The sequence below is a fragment of the Cygnus olor genome, chromosome 2 (assembly GCF_009769625.2).
Source record: "Cygnus olor isolate bCygOlo1 chromosome 2, bCygOlo1.pri.v2, whole genome shotgun sequence".
Classification (NCBI taxonomy): domain Eukaryota; kingdom Metazoa; phylum Chordata; class Aves; order Anseriformes; family Anatidae; genus Cygnus; species Cygnus olor.
The window spans coordinates 22,581,005-22,599,877 of record NC_049170.1 but is presented as its reverse complement, the minus strand read 5'-3'; the positions used below and the strand labels follow the sequence as shown (position 1 = coordinate 22,599,877).

Below are 18,873 nucleotides of genomic sequence, written 5' to 3'. Positions count from 1 at the left end.
TATGGGATTAATGACACTAAGTTAGGAGGTTTTACTCAAGCAAGCATGGAAGCACTTCCTTACTTCATGGAGTCTAAGTGTCTATTGCTGTCACAGTTTACTGTTATCACATCTGGGTAGCATCAGTCAAATGGAAACATTCAGAGGAGGCCAGCATTCCCAGTGACTGACTCCTGAGGAGTAAAGGGCAACAGTGCTTTGATCCAGGCTTTCTGGTTACAGATTGCTAAAATTAGGAGCAGCTCTAATTTGTTTGTAAACTAATGCAGATTCCCCTCAAACATCATTTGAACTTTTGAAGTAATCCTCCATAGCCATTGCTCTGAGCTGGAGTCAGCGTTTAAAATTTGCTTTTAAGTAAAAAATGACTATACAATTAATTTGTTAGTATCAGCTGTTCTCCAGCTTCTTACCAATCTACTTTCCATGGAGTTACAATACAGATTTTGATCACATATATTTGGTATTTAAATCTTGTTTGTGCATTATGCTATTTTGTAGATAACAATAGTTTTTTAAAAAGTGCCGGGACATCTCCATCGCTTAGAGGTATATAATGCCAAGCAAAATCCACACGAGAAAATGAATTGGATTTCAAGACACTACTAAGCCTCATGCCTATTTCTTATAAGTGATGAAGTTCAGCCTTGCAAACCAAAAAAACTATTTTCCACTTGATGTTTTGGAGCAAATTAAAGGTGTCTTTAAGAATAACTCAGACCAGGACACAGATTCAGACATGTTCTCTGCTTCCCTTTCTTTCCATTTGAGGTCATTTCCTTTTTCTGAGTTAAAATTTTCTGTTTCCTTTTTTTTTTTTTTTTTTTTTTTTATTTTTTTTTACCTGTTCACTAAGGACAAAGAAATACATGAATGGTATTGCTGCTTGGGAAGCAATGTTCAGGAGTATGTTAACTATAGGATATCTTCCTTATGCAAGAAGCTTAACTTTTATGTATTTATTTAAGTAGCTGGGTGCTGTTCAGCATTTTGATACCAACTTGTGGAAACTGTCCTGTCTTCTTGGTAGTCCACCAGACTTCCTCCCTCTACATTTCAGTCAGTAGATATGGAGGAAGTATGAGGTGCTGCTGCCTCTTGAAGTTCAGACATCTTCCTTCTCATTTTTTTTTACCAAGGTGACCTGCCCTCAGCTCTTTCTAGCTGGAAAGATCTAGTAACCCACCAAGCTCCAAGCCTCCCTGGTTTCACAGCATAAAAAGGGTAGTGACGAGAGCCTTTGGTACGTATTTCACATATATAACTGTGCTGCTTGCATTAATGCCCTGATGGTGAACAGCGGTGTGAGCAGGGGACCTGCAAGCTAGAAATTATGTATTTTCTGGAGGTGCCTACAATCTAGAAGTTATGTATTTTCTGGAGGTGCCCATGCCCAGGTTAGCATGGCCTCCAGCTTGTCAGCCACCGTCCCAGCCCTTTAGCTTCTGCAGCCTTCTGTTGCTGTGCCCTTCCCAGGTTTCTGCATGTCCTTTCCATTCAGGGTTACATTCTGGAAGCATGACTTAAACATTTTAAATGTCTCAGTTATTTACCATAGTGAGCATGATCAAGGCCCTCATTAAAGGCCAGACATTAGCAATTAAGTCTCTGTGTGTGGGGCAGGGAGGGCCCCATCAGGAACTCCAGCGTGTATTTGATGAGGACAGATGTAGCAGAAGCTCTGCCACCTACTGAAAAATTCCCAAGTTTGTGCTTTCTGTTATCCTAACCCAGCCTGTCCTGTGCTTTTTTGTCCCCATGCATTTACCAGCATAAACTAGAAGATTCTCTAGAAGTAATATTTCATCCCCACAAATGAGGAACTAAAAAAAAAAGTATAGATTCACCTGAATCAAACTGAAACAGCTTTCTCTCTTTATGACAGTAACTTAAACTACATCTTCTGTGAAATATGAAGCATTTTGACTTTCAAGAAACATTTTTATATATGTTCAAGAACAATTATCTGGTAATTTCAGTAAAAAAGTCAAGAGTAAATCTAAAAATACAGATATAAACCAACTGAAAATATTTTTAAATTCATCTCTTAAAAAAAAAAGAAAGGAAAACTGTTGATCAGATTTTAACCGCTCACCTATTTTCTATATTGCTGTGAAGGAGTGGCATATCTTTTATGTTTCAAGAGCATTTTATGCTTTTAAATACAGAACTTTGTTGGAAAATGATCACTGTTCATTAATCCTGAAGTAGAGAACCACATGCAAATTTGGCAAATCTGTGGAAGAACCTTGGAACACTAACCAAAATTAGTTAACCTGTATTTTAACAAAATAAAAACCTTAGAATAACTCTAAGACTGATTTAGTTAAAAGCTAACATGGCCCCAGCTCTACAAATCCTCCTGAAGAAAGCTGCCAAAGGAGAAATAACTAGTAATGTTGAAGAGTTAAACTTCTTAAACTCCAGATACTGACAGGAATTCAGAATTTAAATAACCATGCTCATGATAAAACATCTAACCTTTTTATTTGCAGCTCAAAATTGATGCTGAAATCTGAATTTTCAAAATGCTGAACAGAAAATCGGATGCCTGTAGAGAACTGGAAAAGAAACAAAAGAACAGGTTACTAATTTCCATTTGCTTTTTGAAACAGTCATGGAATAAAGCAGAACAAGCTCATTCAGAAGACAGAATGGAATTGCAAGGCTAGTTAAAGAAGGAATATACAACAGCATATGGTGGGGTCTCTGTAACCCTCTTGCTGGACATAGTTACAGCACTGGTTATGCAAGTGGCTAGGGAGGAGGGGGAGATACCATCTGTCGTCCACATTAAATTAATAAAATCGTACCGCAATGTTTAAATTAATCCTTTTAATTGCCTCATTTCAACTGCATATGTTTTTCATCTGGCAATTTCTGAAATCCGAATTTTGTATTGAGGCTGACAGCAAAGCATACAGCATGTATACTCTGTGTATAAGTACCACTTCTCCCCTCCTTCTCACCTCCTGCATTGTCTGATGGTAACATTTCCTGACAGATAACTCGCATATGTGCTTTCCTTTTTAAAAAAGGATTGTTACATATAACCATATTCTCCATGTGGAGAAAAATAAAGACTTGTCTCTTTGGTATGCTTTCCTTGGCATACTTGGGGCAGCATTGCCAGCAACAGAACACAACACAACAATGCAGTTTTCTGTCTGGGACACAGATTCAATATCACTGACGAGGAAGGATTTTCCTCTGTGGGTATCATTTCAGATGTTTAAGAAATTTCTTTTTTCCAAGCGTTATTTTGTTTTAAGTCTTCACTCAATTTTCCCTCTTTTCTCACTTGCAGTGGTGGATCACTGAATATTAATGCATCTGCAGAGCAAGACTTAGCTAATGTGTTTCAATTACTTCTTTCAATTGTCCTATGCTTGAAGCAATACTGTTACCATTAAAAAATGGCACATTCAAATCTTTGAATTCTTTTCATTTTAATATCATAGTTAGAGCTAATCTCTCTTTTTGGAAGTAAAATCTTTAAGATGAAAGGAAAATACTCATTAAATTAAACAGAAGCTGAACAGTTGGCTTGGAATAGAGATGTAAACTATTTTTATGACCATTTTGGGGATGATTTTAACCTTATTGATTCAACTTTAGAAATGTATCATGATCTTTTTAATCTCTGAGACAAAAAAAAATCAGATACTGATTTCTTACTGCTTTTACTGATCAGTCTGCATAAATTTGTTTCCATTTCTAGCAGAAAAAAAAGTTTTGATGAACCAAAGACACCATTTTCCTCAGATCTAACAGAGCAGGCATGAACTGCAGTTTTGATGATCTGTTATATCCCTGATGTCCCAGGTTTAATCGCTTATTTAATACTGAAACATACCTCTACTGTATGAGTCTAATGAGCTGCAGATGTTGCCTTTGTGTGGTAATATGACTTTGCTAATGTCAAGTAGCCCTTGACACTGCTACTACTAAGATCCTCATATGCCCTTGCTGAAAACTCAGAGGCCAAAGGAGTTGAATTTGCTTTAGCTTGTACACTAGCAGTCACGGGACCTCCCTATTTTAGTAGGAGATTCATCTAATCAGAATAGTTTAACTTTATTTAAATTTTCCAAGTGAAGTTACTTTCATCTAAAGTGCATTATTTGCCATGTTAGAATCATTGTGCATCTTTGAAATACATAACATTTCTTTTATTACTGATAATCTTTAATCTGTTATGTTCGGCAGCACCCAGGAGTACGCTGGGAGATAGATGGCTAGCATTTTTTGACATGTCTTACAGGGCGTATGAAAGATAAAGCCTCTGTGCTCTTGAAAAATCAGTTTGCTACACACCAAGAAATAGGCAAGATCTTCCAAGCCTCCCAGCCTTCTGATCTTATTTCCATTCATTTCTATTTCGTTCCAAATTCTTCTACCAGAATTTCTAATAAGACCTACATTTCACTTGCTAGGACCACTGAAGAGTAAGCTTGTCAGTATGATCCATTTCATAAATTAAGTACTTCGAGCATCTTTCATCTCTGCCTGTGAGATGGTATCACAGACATCTAGTCTGAATTCTGGGCCATATGGTTATGGGATTTTCTTTCTCATTTTTTTATCTTCTTTTTTTTTAACCATGCAGATACTATTGAAAAGGATACATACTTTCTGTGGGCAGTAAATGATTTTAAGGTCATGGAATTTAAAGAAGTCAGAGAGATAGTAATTCTGATGACAATGTTGAAAATGTAAAGTGTTCTGCAGCCCACCGCAGTAATATCCCATGAGGTACATCACAAAATCCTGACATAATTCTCATCCCCAGAAAGTTGATCTTAAACTGTTGGAGAATCCTCAGGTTTCAGGGTGCTGAAAAGTCATTACAGTGACTCAATAGTTAAGAGTTTTAAGAATGTTAGACTTTGACCTAACCCTCTCTTCCCACTCCCTCACAACTTCCACAGAGTCCCTTTCTGACTGCGTATTTTGAGAATAACTGATCTCCTGCCAGAGCAGAATTGTTTTGCAAAACTGGAAATGGATCAGAGCAGCCTCTCATGATTTATGCAATTTGTACAAAGGGTTGGTATTTTGCTGTTGGAAGTACGTTTGCCATCATAAATACGTTTGGACTGAAAAAGCTCAAGTCCTTTCACCTTTACTAAGCTTCCAGGAGAGCTGGTTTCAAAGATACAGCTAGGCTTTAAGCTTTCGCTAACTATAATCCAACACTTTTGCCATCTGGCTTTGTGATGCTTTATCTTTGTATGCCTTAATTTTCAAGTGTGAGATTCTTTTTGTTTCAAAACAGAATATTCTTAAACATGTTATGAACCCTGCTGTTTTATTATGGTACTTCCAAGTCTCCCTTTATGAAGTATTTTGCTTAGGACTATTTGGTAACAATGCATTTACAGCAGCCCGAGTGCTGATTCTGACGCAAAACAGGATTAGCTGTGCTGATAGAATCCATGAGGAGACAGGTGAGAGTAGCACTGCTTCAGTGGCCACCAAATAACATTCCTGAGGTCTTCATACTGGCAGTAGTTTGGGTCAAGGATGATGTGGAAACAGAGCTTTGGATTCACAGAGGAGAGTAGAGGGGCTCTAGCTTAATATCTCCACACACACAGACCTTTCCATTGCTTATACTTAAGATAAAATGCAAAGCAACACAGACTTGCTCCTAGATGGATATAAAATGGTAGTGCTTCTTGTCTCCCTTTCCTCTTCAAAACCCATGGATCTTTAATGCTTACCCGCACAATCATCCATGAGATTCTCGTCCACTTTTGTCTATCTTGATAATTTGCTTTTGCCATAAGACTAACCAGGAAACAACTCAGTAGATAAGTTTGCTGTTTTTCTGGTAAGAGATCTTATCTGCCTAGAGTTTGGATTTTTCTAGTGCTTTGGCCCATCAGTGTCTCCCATCATCACATTAGGAAAACTCCATTCCTCAGTATTTTTTTCAATTCCTCTTCTTTTTTAGGAGTTTCATTTAATAGAACAAAACAAAAACTGCAGAACCTTTTAGCCCTGTTTTCTATACTCACTGACTCCAATATCTATGCAGTCAGTGTTCCTAGCGCAATGCCTTTCCCAGAAAATACTTTTAAAGTCCCCCCTCTTCAGACTTCTAGTTCGCAGCAGTTTCACAGAGCAGAACCCTCACCAAGCAGATTCCTGCTCCCAGTGGGTCTACCATCTGGAGTTTGTTTCTCTGTGGTTTCTAGCTCCTTGTAATCCCAAGGAGTCTGCCTGGGACTGCTGGTAACCATGACTGTACGAGACACCTGGTCTCACATTTGCCTTCAAAAGCTCTATGACTGATCTGAAGCCAACCTTACATACCCAAACAAGCTTATTGGAGTCCAAATCTTCTATCATGTGATCCATTTGGTTCTTTTATCAAGGGTGAGACAGGAACTATTTCAAGATCGTTTGAAAGATCTTGAAAAAGAGTTTGAGTTAAACACCTATAGGATTATGCCCCTTGAGGTTATGAGCAGCGCTAGAATTCCTCTGCAGGGACATCCATGGCAGAACATTCCTAGATTCAACTCTTCTGGGGCTGCCCTGAACTGTTTGTCAGTAAATAGGAACAAGTGATGATAACCATGGAATGGGTAGCTCTTTTTTTGTCTCTGTTATGTTTTATCTAAATGGCAGTCATAATCTGAAGGAAAACTTTACTCCAACCTCATTTTCATGGATGTAAGTCATGATATAAACTGATAAGAGAATGGTCATACACTCAAGATTAGACTCAGAATAAAGAATCAGTCATTTACTACACACATCCTAAATAGAAAGAATACTAAGGCAGAAATAAACATCACACATTATGGATTGGGATTCTCTTCTCATCATACTAGTGCAACTTCTGGGACTTAAATTGAGGGACACTAACTTTCTTTAGAGTATGTGAAATAAAATGTGTGATCTAATATCATCAATTTTTTAGAACAACAGATTGTTAGTTTTTCAGAAGCACAGTACTGTCTCTTATTGCACCAACACTTTCCTGTCCGAGTAAATAATTTGGTTTAGGTGCTACTTATTTGGACACATTCTCCTAATTGAATAGTTTTCCGTTTGTTCCTCTTTAAAATTCAATTAGATAAAAATCAGTAAATGCATCTGGTTTTCCCTTACATTTGCGCCAGCCACCATGGGGTTCCCAAGATCACAAACCACCATTCTAGTTTCATTTTCCATCTTGTAATCACAGCTCAATACACGCAGTGCCTGTAACAAAAGGACACCAATATGGAGGTCAGAGATCACAGTGAAACGTATCCAGTCGGGAAAGTGATGCCTTTTTGATCGTGACATTTCTTTTGATTTCAGACACCTGCTCAGTGCACTAGGAAAACATTTCATTGGTTATTGTCAGACAATGGGTGAAAACTGATGCCAGGGAAAAACAAACAGGGAAGTTTCCCAGTACCTGAAGGGCAATCACTCCAGTTCCAGTTTTAACATACGGCTTTGCTGTTGTAAATCACCCTTATGGCCATAATGACTCAACAGAGAAAATAAGTGTAGGTAAAAGGGGTGAAAGAAACAGGTTTCACACTAATTGTAATACTTTTATTATCTGTCACTAGAAGTCTCTGGAATGAATTTGTGGCGTTGGCCACAAATGGACCAAGCCTAGAATTTTATTTTCCAACCTATGGTTTATGTTGTTACAACTTCATGTTGTTATTTCTGTAACTACATTACTTGTAATTTATAATTTAGCAACAAAGAAGATGGATTTCTACTAAAATAATTTCCCTCTAAAATTATTAATGTAAAATGTGTTTTTTCTTTGTTCTTTCAACCCTTTGTAATCTGTATTGCTAGTAGTTTCATCTGTATAGAAAACAGACTGTACAGAAGGAGGAACAACTATAGGATAGCAGAAGATAGGAGATAAGGAATTAAGACAAAGCAACAAAATGCTTTTTTTTTTTTTTTTTCTGTTTACCTCTCTGGCATATTGGAGAAAATAGTCACAATTATGTGCAGAAGTAAACTAGCTTTGTAAAAGCAGAATGCAGCTAGAGCTGTTGCCATAAGGCTCTCCCACTACCCTTCCTCTCATTTGTGCTTCACACAGATTAAGCAACACATGCGAGGTCATGCTCTTTATATAGAAAGACCTGGGAAATCTCCAGACCACTGGCTACCAATTCACTCCTAATCTGTAAAAGCCAGTGTGGACATGTTGATCTTATCACTTCCTGAGACTGAAAGAAATGACAGGGCATGTCCTAAATGTAGCCCATGTGAAGCATGCCCTCAGTATGCACCTCATTCATATTGACACTTTTACAGTTTGTGAGGAGGAAATGAAGTTTTTTACACAGTGTGTCCAGCCATCCCAAGCCTCTCTACAGCAGGGAGCGGAGGATTTTTACATTCTTCCCAACTGCTTAATTAGAGGTGGGCAGGAACACATGGGAGAAGCAAGAATGTTAACACAGTTGAAACCAAATTTGTCTGGAAAACTGTTCATTTTAGCTTGATTTGTGGGTTTATGGTTTTGTTCTTGATTTTTATTTTTTATTTTTTGAAATTCAGGTCTAAATGTTAGATATTCATCTATATTTCATACCTTGCAGTTTCTTTATTAATACCGTATTAAACACCAGAACAGAATACTTCATCCCTTATCACACACTTTTTGTCCCTTGAAGGCTAAGCAAATAGAAAAGTTTTGCAAGTAGGTTTTCTACAATTTGTAGGTTATGCTTTTAGACTAAAAATGATTAATGGAACTGAACTTATATGACCAGAATCACAAAAGCTCATCTGTGGGCATAAAGATGTGACAGGGAGCTGTGATATAATTTCTTCAAAACTGATATTAATTGCCTTTGTTTTTCCACTGATCACCTTTTTAAGGTGGTTCAATACACCTCAAATTAAAACCAGGCAGGAAGCAAGCAAGAGCAAAAAAACTTATCTACCTGGTATTGTCAGTACTATTATCTCATATGTAACTCAGCCAGATGGAAGGTTTTGCCACAAGATCCTACTACCTGCCACTGGCAGCAATTTACATTTTTATAGCAACACATGGTCTTTTTGGCAATCTTGAGCAGAAGCAAAACCCCAACAATTAACACATGTGCTCCCAGGGTGCATTTTAACTAGGAAATGACTGGATGCTCTAAGTCATCCAGGCAGCCTACAAACTTGAAACTCTTTCTGGTGGTCTTAGCAATGAATTACAAATTGATGCCAGAACTGTTAAGCACTACAGGCTGTGGATTAAAATACCTCCTCTCTTTTCTTGATCAACACCTTCCAACCTTGTCTTCTGAGTAGAAATGGATGGATTAGGTACCAGATTCCAGAATCTAGCTTCTCATCTAACTGATGTATGAGAACTAGTGTTTGTCCTCAAAAGGCTCAATTTATGACTCATCTAGCCAGCCACCTTCTATTTACTCTTACGATATGAATTTTCAGGTAAAATAAGAAGGTTGCATATCTTTTCCTATTTTAAAAGAGTATAATGATATAGTTCAGAAAGGCATGGGGCTAAAAGCTCTGGACTTATCCATTGAAGAGTAAAGCTGGTTGTGATCTGCAATAGCCCTGCAGTTCCCAGCCTGAGCAGAGACAGTCATGCCAAAATACATAATGTTTTTGGTGTGGAACAAATACCTAACAGGGCTTTGTATTTGCTTGATTTACTTCTACTAATTATTCCATGATAATTTGGGCTCCACCCACCACTACTAAGGCAGGATAGAGTTGTATGTGAAACTCTTTTGCTGGGCAAAGGATTAGTGTACAGTACTCAGACAATGGCTTGGGGTTCAAGCACACAATCATGCTATTGTAGTGTAAGAAGTTACCATACAGCAAGCATATACTGCCTCTGGCTCTACTGCTGGCCACGGAAATGTGAGGTAATATAATGTGGTTATACTTTTTTCATTGCAGCTAATTCCTGTAATTCCACACCTACTGCATATGGACAGTTATGACAAGCCAAAAGGTTTCCAGTAACTTGTAAAGCTGTGGTAATTTTCTCATTTACCTGGTATCTGGAGCTTTTAAGTGTTCCCGCAATACAACTAATGAATAACACATTTCATTTCATTATAAGTCATTGTTTCATTAACCAGTTTTTGACTGAAGGAAGTATCAGTACGTGCAAGAGTCAAAGAAACTTCAAAATCATATCCTTGACCTCAGACTTTAAGATCAAACACACTAGCTTGGGTCTTCACTTGCATGTGTTCATGTACATCTCTGCAAAGAGCTATTCTTCTGATACAGTTGCCCAGTCTAGGTTCAGTATGTTACAGAATCAGGCCGGAGATAACAAGCTAATGACAACTGAGGAATGCCAAACACTGCATTGCATCGAGCTGAAGAGAAGAGGTAATAGGTGTAGGAATTTTCAGTTATGTATTTAACAGAAATTATTTAACGCTTCAGTTAAATTATTTAACTGAAAGTATTTAACACATTCACAGTGTAACTCAAATAATACAGAATAACCCAAGAAATTATTTAAAAAAAAAAAAAAATAATCAGGCTTAACGGAACCAATTAAGGAATAAATTTGTCTATTAGCTAGACTAAATCCAGAGTGGCCCCATAATAAAGTAGTCTAACATCCTGTAAAAGTATAGTTGATTCGAAATGCTGGCAGCCTAACAGAATAATTTGATTCTAAAGATTTTTCGGTTCCATCAGAAATGTACCAAGTGATTTCTTTGGCTCATTACATTTCATTTGTTCGTCCCTCAGCCTACTTGTTTTGCTGCTTCTGAGATGTCTATCATCTCTGCATTAGTACAATGAAGTCTGCAGTATGGAGAAAAACAACTACACAGAGGACTGTGAACATATGCAGTGAATAGTCGATGAAATCCTTGGATGCAGAGCTTTAAGAGCATGACCGCAACTGCCTCTACCACAAGCCCACCTGTCTGCCAAAATCACTCTGTATTCAATTATCTGTATTTCAGGAGTGTTCACAAATGCCGCATTGCCAGGGTGCTGTACAAAAATGAAAATAAGAAATGAAATCCCAGCTCCACTGCACCTGACAACAAAACGTTAATTTTAATCTACAGTCCATGCCTCAAAGTACCTACAGACCAAGAGAACTTTCTTCCATATACCCCAGTGTTTCCTGCATACCAATGTGGTAAGTTCTTCTGAGCTCTTGTCAAGTGGTTCAAACTGCCATAGATTTTTAAACCCCATAGGTTGCATTAAATGAGTCCTTTTCTAATTTACAGTCATTTGTACTATGACCCATAAAAATCATTAGAACAAATCATCCTTGAAACAGATGGGCCTCTGATACCTAGGGTTCTGATCACTCCGGGGAAAATGAAATTGCCTGCTAATTCTTGTTTCAGGTGGTGATCCTGCTTAATCTGTACATTTACCTGGGATAAATTAAACAAGAATATTGAGTAAGAAGAATATAAAAGAATGTCTGAGTTATTAAAATCAGTGATATTTTTCCATTGTAAATTTATTTTTTTAAATTAAGAAGACTATATTTTCTTCTTTGTCATGTTCACTGCAGTTTTAAGTAGCATGTCAGAACAGTGACGTGGTTTAATGGTGGACTTGGCAGTGCTAAGTTAAAGGTTACACCAGATGATCTTAGAAGTCTTCTCCAACCTAAATGATTCTATGATTCTATGAATACGTACAAGAACCAACTTCCATCAGAAAAATGCCAGCAAATTTTAGCTTTGTCTTTTTAAAGAAAATTACAATATCAATTTCTCTCCCACATAAAGATTTAGAAATGAATTTTTTAGTTAAATGAACTGTAACATCACAAAGACCATTCTTTTCAAAAATATACTTTTACAGTTTAAAATTGGTAGAAAGAACAAACTTTCTTTCAGTACCATGTGTAATTCTTGTGTAAGCTGTACCTGCAGTGTAGAAGGCAAGATGATAACAATGATGTAGACAGTAGGACTAACGTTTTGATACTTCTCAGAAAGAATGTAATGACATCTCTTTTGATAGAATAAGTATGAAAAGAGAATACAAAATAAATTCTGTGCTCTAGTGAACTAACTAAATGTGGGGAAAATGAAGGCAATTCTTCCATAAATCTGGGAGGATTCAGAATTTGACTTGTCAAAAATGTATATTACCTTCCACAAAAACTGAAGAATATGAAAAGCTTTGTAATGTTTCCTAGGTTTTAAAAAAGAAAAAGAAAAGTAATATCTTTTGCCAACCCATTTCTAGCTTATCCTCATTCTTGCAAAACACCAGACTCTCCCAGCTCTTTTTCCCTTCCTATCCCCCCTGAGGCTACCCTTCTGGCACTACAAAATTCAAGCCTTCCTAACATAATGAAAAGCCCTGAGTGATTTCTGTTCAGTCCGAATGATAGATATGTGTGGGCTAATATGTGTGGGCTTTGGAGTAAGTGACTCCCCTGACATCCTTGGTAATGGCCAAAAGAACAGCCAAAGATTCCCAAAGAGCAGCAAAGGAAAAAGACAGCCAGGTGTACATGTTAAAGAGAACTTAAGTTTTCCTTATGCCTTGTAGATCACAGTATGAAAAAAGGGAGTATGCTAAGAGAATAAAAGAAATGCAGATGACAGCAAGAGGCTGGTGTCTTTACTTATTTGTGCACAAATATATGCTTTTGAGAAGTGAGTTTTCAGAGAATTTCCATATTACCATCTTCAGTGACATCATTAATTCTTGTCATTTTTTTTTTCAAAGTGAGTTAAAAGCCCAATAATAAAGGCACTGATGGAAAGAGAGTAAGGAAATACTTTGTAAGTTACTTTCAACTTCCTTAAAAACATTTGCCTTCAGAAAGGAAATTAACTTGCTTTCTCCCACTCTCACCCTTGAGGCCCTGCTGCACATTCCAGGCACTGACAGAAAAAAAGAAAGTTCATGTTGCAACAGCCTGGGAGACTTATGTGCAGATGAGGTGATTCAGACTCGCTGTCCAACAGAGAATGCAAGAACACTCTGCTTGTTTGCAGGATAGTGTTTCGTCTGTGCTCTTAAAAAACAAACAGATCCCAAAAGGAAACACTGCGTGTTCAGTACAGCTCAGCGGGACATGAGTCAGCCCTTTTGTGAACATTGCCACATTTCACATTTTAACTGCTTTTTTGGCCTATCCGTAAGATAAGTTAATTGAATAGAAAGGAGGTCAACTTTGTCAAGTTTATACTGCAGTTAATGTTCAATTATTCAGGATATCAGAGACTGGAATACTCTTAACAATGGTAAAACACTGCTGGGCTGGTAGCATGAGACAGAAGTGTCCGGGTGTCTGGGGTTCAGCACGGCTTATTGACCCTGACTGAGAGGTGGTAACACCATGGGATCGACCATGGGTTGACTGGTTCAAAATCTGAACTATGTTAACAGCACTCACACTAGAAGAAACATGACAGTATTTGTGTGGCACCATACCTAAGTTAATGACGAGGAACTGGACCTGATCTGGCTCTGAACCAGGATGCACCTGACTTTCCCATCTGCATGTGACACGGCTAATCTTCAGCCTGGACTGTGAGCGCAAAGATAGCTGAGAGTTGATGGGATCTCCTCTCCTAAGAGGCACCTGTCCACTTGCTGCTTTCAGCCAGCACAGCCTATGTAGGTTAACTGGGCATGTCCATAAGCATCTGAAGGGCGGGTGCAAGGATGACACACCCAGGATCAGGCCGGTAGTGTGGCCGAGCGGTCTAAGGCGCTGGATTAAGGCTCCAGTCTCTTCGGGGGCGTGGGTTCGAATCCCACCGCTGCCAGCAGCTGTTTCATGGAACTGGTCACCTTGAACGCAATCACACAGCATATGTGGGACAACTGGGGGATCAGGACCAGTCAGCCTCCCACACAATTCTCCTGGAGAAGCTGGCAGCGCATGGCTTTGACTGGTACATGATTTGCTGGGTCAAAAACTGGGTGGACAGCCAGGCCCAGAGGGTGGTGGTGAATGGAGTGAAACCCAGCTGCCGAGCAGTCACCAGTGGTGCTCCCCAGGGGTCAGTGTTGGAGCCTATCCTCTTTAATATCTCTATTGATGACTTGGAGGAGGGAATTGAGTGCACCCTCACCAACTTTGCAGACAACACCAGGTTGGGGGGCAGCGTCAATCTGCTGGAGGGCAGGAAGGCCCTGCAGAGGGACCTGGACAGGAGGGGTTGATGGGCAGAGACCAATGGGATGAAGTTCAACATGGCTACAGGCCAGGTCCTGCACTTTGGTCACAACAACCCCACACAGCGCTACAGGCTTAGGACAGAGTGTCTCGAAAGCTGTGCAGAGGAAAAGGATCTGGGGGTGCTGGTTGATGCTCGCCTGGACATGAGCCGACAGTGTGCCCAGGTGGCCAAGAAGGCCAACGGCATCCTGGCTTGTACCAGGAACAGTGCAGCCAGCAGGACCAGGGAGGTGATCGTCCCCCTGTACTCAGCTCTGGTGAGGCGCCTGCACCTCGAGTGCTGCGTTCAGCTTTAGGCCCCTCACTACAAGAAGGTGTCCTGGTTTCAGTTAGGCCAGAGTTAATTTTCCTCCTAGTAGCTGGCAGGGTGCTATGTTTTGGATTAGGATGAGAAGAGTGCTGATAACATGCTGATGTTTTAATTGTTGCAGAGCAGTGCTTACACCAAGCCAAGGACTTTTCAGCTTCTCGCTCTGTCCTGCCAGCGGGCAGGCTGGGGGTGCAGCAGGAGCTGGGAGGGGACAGACCCAGGACAGCTGACCCAAACTGGCCAAAGGGGTATTCCATACCATCTGACGTCATGCTGAACAATATATAGGGGTGGCTAGCCGGGGTGGGGGGCCGGCTGCTCGGGGATAGGCTGGGCATCAGTCAGTGGGTGGTGAGCAATTGCATTGTGCATCACTTGTTTCGTACACATTATTAGTAGTACTACTATTATTATTATTATTATTATTATTTTCCTGTCTTAAGAAACTGTCTTTATCTCAACCCACAGGCTTCACTTTCTCGTTTCTCTCCCCCATCCCAGAGAGGGAGGGGGGAGGGTGAGTGAACGGCTGTGTGGTGTTTAGCTGCTGGCCGGGTTAAACCACAACAAAAGGACATCGAGGCCCTGGAGCATGTCCAGAGGAAGGCTATGAAGCTGGTGAAGGGCCTGGAGCACAAGTCCTGTGAGGAGCGGCTAAGGGAACTGGGGTTGTTTAGTCTAGGGAAGAGGAGGCTCAGGGGAGACCTCATTGCTCTCTACAGCTACCTGAAAAGAAGGTGTGGGGAGCTGGGGGTCGGCCTCTTCTCACAGGTAACTAGTGATAAGACTACAGGGAATGGCCTCAAGGTGTGTCAGGGGAGGTTTAGGTTGGAAATTAGGTGAAATTTCTGCTCAGAAAGAGCAGTCAGGCATTGGAACGGGTTGCCCAGGGTGGTGGTGGAGTCACCATCCCTGGGGGTGTTTAAGGAGAGGCTAGACCTGGTGCTTAGGGACATGGTTTAGTGGGTGACATTGGTGGTAGGGGGATGGTTGGACCAGATGATCTTGGAGGTCTTTTCCAACCTTAATGATTCTAGGGTTCTATGATTCTATGATTATCACTAACATTTTGATTTTCATTTACCTTGTTGTTGCGTTCAACACCAGTGTAATCTGCTTCAGGTGGAATCTTTATATGTAGCTCAGCTTCATAGGCTCCTTCTCCATCATTCCTTGGATTTATTATGAGCATTACACAGTTTTCTTCTCCAATTATTAGCGGATCTTTATCTCTGTATAGAACATACAACTTGTCAGGAATTAAAACAAAAGTATGATTTACATATGATTAAAGCAGAAAGCCATTTTGCTCTCGTAGCATCTGTTCTGGAAAATATTCTGTGAATACAGAGCAAATTTTTTTTTTTTATAAAAAATGATTCAATGGAAAAGTATGCAAGCACCTGGGAAGGAAACAGTTCAAAGGAAAACACATACCATGGATGATCAGAGTAGACTACCAGAGAACCTGAAAGTGAGTTGTATAAAATTTCAGAGCCTGACTATTTTCAACCTAGAGACAAGTATCTAGTGGAGTAAAATACTTGCCACCAGAGACCCACTTCTTTCTGGAGGGAACAGAATTGGTGGGATTTCAGTTATCCCTTCGTGCCTGTTGTACAATGAACAGACAGAAGCTCTCCTGAGAACTGCAATGGCACTGTGCCCTTTCCTTTCACAGCTATCTACTGATTTTGCTGGCACAGAGACAGATTAGAGGAAGTTCCAGCTGAATATGAGAAGGCACTTTACCGTGAGGGTGACAGAGCACTGGAACAGGCTGCCCAGGGAGGTTGTGGAGTCTCCTTCTCTGGAGATATTCAAAACCTGCCTGGATGTCATCCTGTAATGTGCTCTAGGTGATCCTCCTCGGCGGGGGGTGTGGGGGGGTTGGACTAGATGATCTTCAGAGGTCCCTTCCAACCTCGGCCATTCTGTGATTCTGTGATTCCATGTAACTGCCAGAGGTTTCCCACTTATCCTGCTTGGTGTATTTCTCCCTCCACAGGAGGAATTGTTGCCATGTTTTGAAATTCTTTTATTCTTTGATTCATTTAGTTCACTGTACAGTGAGTTCAAGAGAATTCTGTCCCAAGTTCAAATTTACTGTCACAGTGAAATAAGTACATTTAAAAGCTCCCTTGAACAACAATTGGTGTTATCTCTTGGCATTCAGAGAACTAGTACTGCTCCTAACACTTGCAAACTGTATTTTCTATAACTTTTAAACACCATGAACATGTCTGACAAATACATACTTTATAAGTGTATATTTCTCCACTTCTTGGTTTTCTAGATGAATTAGATGCACAAGTTAAAATCTGGAAATCAGGTAAGAATAAGTAGAGACAGCAAACAACAGAACTGTGCTTCATTCTGCTAAAGCAGTTAGAATTGTCTGGGTTTTGTTATATACAGCATCATTTATTTTATTTAACTTACGGCATAGCAGAAAGCTGCAAGTCAGGAATGCACAAGTTGTCCTCCCCACAGTCTACCAGAATGTAAGCCTGTGTAGTCACAAAAAATGTATATATAATACAGTTAGTAAATGCTTGAAAGTCCAAATCACTTTATTAAATATCCCGAATTTAAATGTCTTAAATGCCACTATCACTGCCCTTCTGAATTAATCTCCTTTCTACAAGTTCCTTTCCACTTAAGTACTGTTGGAGACTATTTAGATTGTAAACTATGGCCTTACCAGAATAATAACATCTTTCAGGCCCTTTCCCACAGTAACTTGGCTTACATATCGTAAAATGCAATCAAAACTATGAACACAACAAAATTTTGGAAATGCTTTAAAGGATTCCCTGGTTCTATACTTATCTTCAATATACATTTTGAATTAATTAAATCCTCGTGCAATTTCTGGGCCTGATACTCTGTTTAAAGAAAAATGACACACATAATACTCCTAAACATTTTCGAGTTTATATACAGAAGATGCTGCATGCAAAATTCATACCTGTTCTGTTAATGAGCTTTTCTGGTAATAATTCAGTATTGGCTTCACAGTCAAGCCATCTTCATAACGGGATTCATCCAAGCTATAATTCAAGTTTATATTGATGGGAGACAATTTATCTCTAAATTCTGTTTCATCCTGTGAGAGACAATCATATAATAAAAAACAATAGTTTAATGTAATTCTTTCAGATGAGTAGGGTATTGCAACAGATTCAGAATTAGTCTTATTGAAGGTAAAGATATGATTCTTTGACAGGTGCTGGCCAAAATCTGCCTATTTGTAACATCATTATGAAAGCAAAGTGACTCACATGTAACTGGAATGCCCAGAACACATTGCCTCCACAGCCCCACATCTGGAAGAAGCTGGCTGAGCTGAGTAGACTCTGAATATTTTCAAAGCATTAGCTTAAAATGAAGCTGTTTAAAAGAGAGACGCAAAACCAAATGCTATCAGCTGCTGCCTGCCTTCCGTTTGGAATGGAGGGAGTGCACGCGTGGATTTGTGGAGGTAATATTGTTGGTTTGTTCCATAACCAATGACTTATATGGATTAGTGATGGTAAAACTCCACCAACTCCATTGTCTTGATGCTGTCTTACATACATCTTGAGACTCCTCCATTTCACCTCCCATTGCATTTCTAGGACCAGCCTTGGAATCTGCTTCAATGGCAGGAGGTAATTCCAGCTGCAAGTGAGTAACCAACGACCTTTCCTCCTTCGTAACTTAAGCACCACTGTTTTAATTTTTGAAAAAATATTTTAAAAGATTTTAAAAATATTTTAAATAATGTATTAATTTAGGCCGATGTTGTTGGCAACATGCCTTTAGCATATTTGTTGGAACTGAGTTGAAATGACATTTAACAAGTTCAGTTGATTATTCTACTGCACATACTATAAGAGAGAACAATATTGCACTTTTGTATAAGGAGATGCAGTGTTTAATCAGAATTTACAGAAGAGCATGAAATGAACATATTTGTACACAGAAGAACTGTACACTTCTTCAAAGGAAGTCTTCCTTTTATACTTACATTGACAAAAAATGAGACAAAGATTTATGTGGGAATTCTTGCTGAGGTAGAAGAATGGTCTGGACACTCAGACCAGGCCTTTCTTATCTCTCTTTTCTCTAATTCTGGGATCTAAGAACACTCTAAAATGTGCTTGCTTTTCAAATGGCTCCCCCTTTTTATTAATCTTTTAAGATCCCTGATACTACTCAAATTATGGTGACAGTCCAAAATATTTTAAACTTACTCTGAGATAAACAAGAAAGTCCTGGCAACGGAGCTGTTTCTGTCTTTCTATCACAATGGAGAAGTAATGATGTGACTGATGGTAGTCAAAGAAGAGAGTCCTTTTAACAGCTCCTTTCTGTTTCAATGAATCTAACTGCAATTCACCTTTCAGCACTAAAG

At 39.3% G+C, this 18,873-nt stretch overlaps 1 protein-coding gene and 1 non-coding gene across 4 annotated transcripts in view; one reads left to right on the top strand and one right to left on the bottom strand.

The window, feature by feature from the left end:
• ITGA8 (integrin subunit alpha 8) overlaps positions 1–18,873 on the bottom strand; it is a 110,951-nt gene that overhangs the window by 40,711 nt on the left and 51,367 nt on the right. For all 3 annotated transcript variants that reach the window (XM_040549862.1, XM_040549861.1, XM_040549863.1), the window contains exons 17-22: positions 18,713–18,867; positions 17,446–17,583; positions 16,917–16,984; positions 15,559–15,706; positions 7,126–7,218; positions 2,482–2,561 (exon numbers count right to left, since the gene is read on the bottom strand). In XM_040549862.1, the coding sequence (XP_040405796.1) occupies positions 2,482–2,561; positions 7,126–7,218; positions 15,559–15,706; positions 16,917–16,984; positions 17,446–17,583; positions 18,713–18,867 (682 nt within the window). The remainder of the gene's footprint in view (positions 1–2,481; positions 2,562–7,125; positions 7,219–15,558; positions 15,707–16,916; positions 16,985–17,445; positions 17,584–18,712; positions 18,868–18,873) is intronic.
• TRNAL-AAG lies at positions 13,667–13,748 on the top strand. The gene has a single exon. It is a non-coding gene; the product is annotated as a tRNA-Leu (tRNA).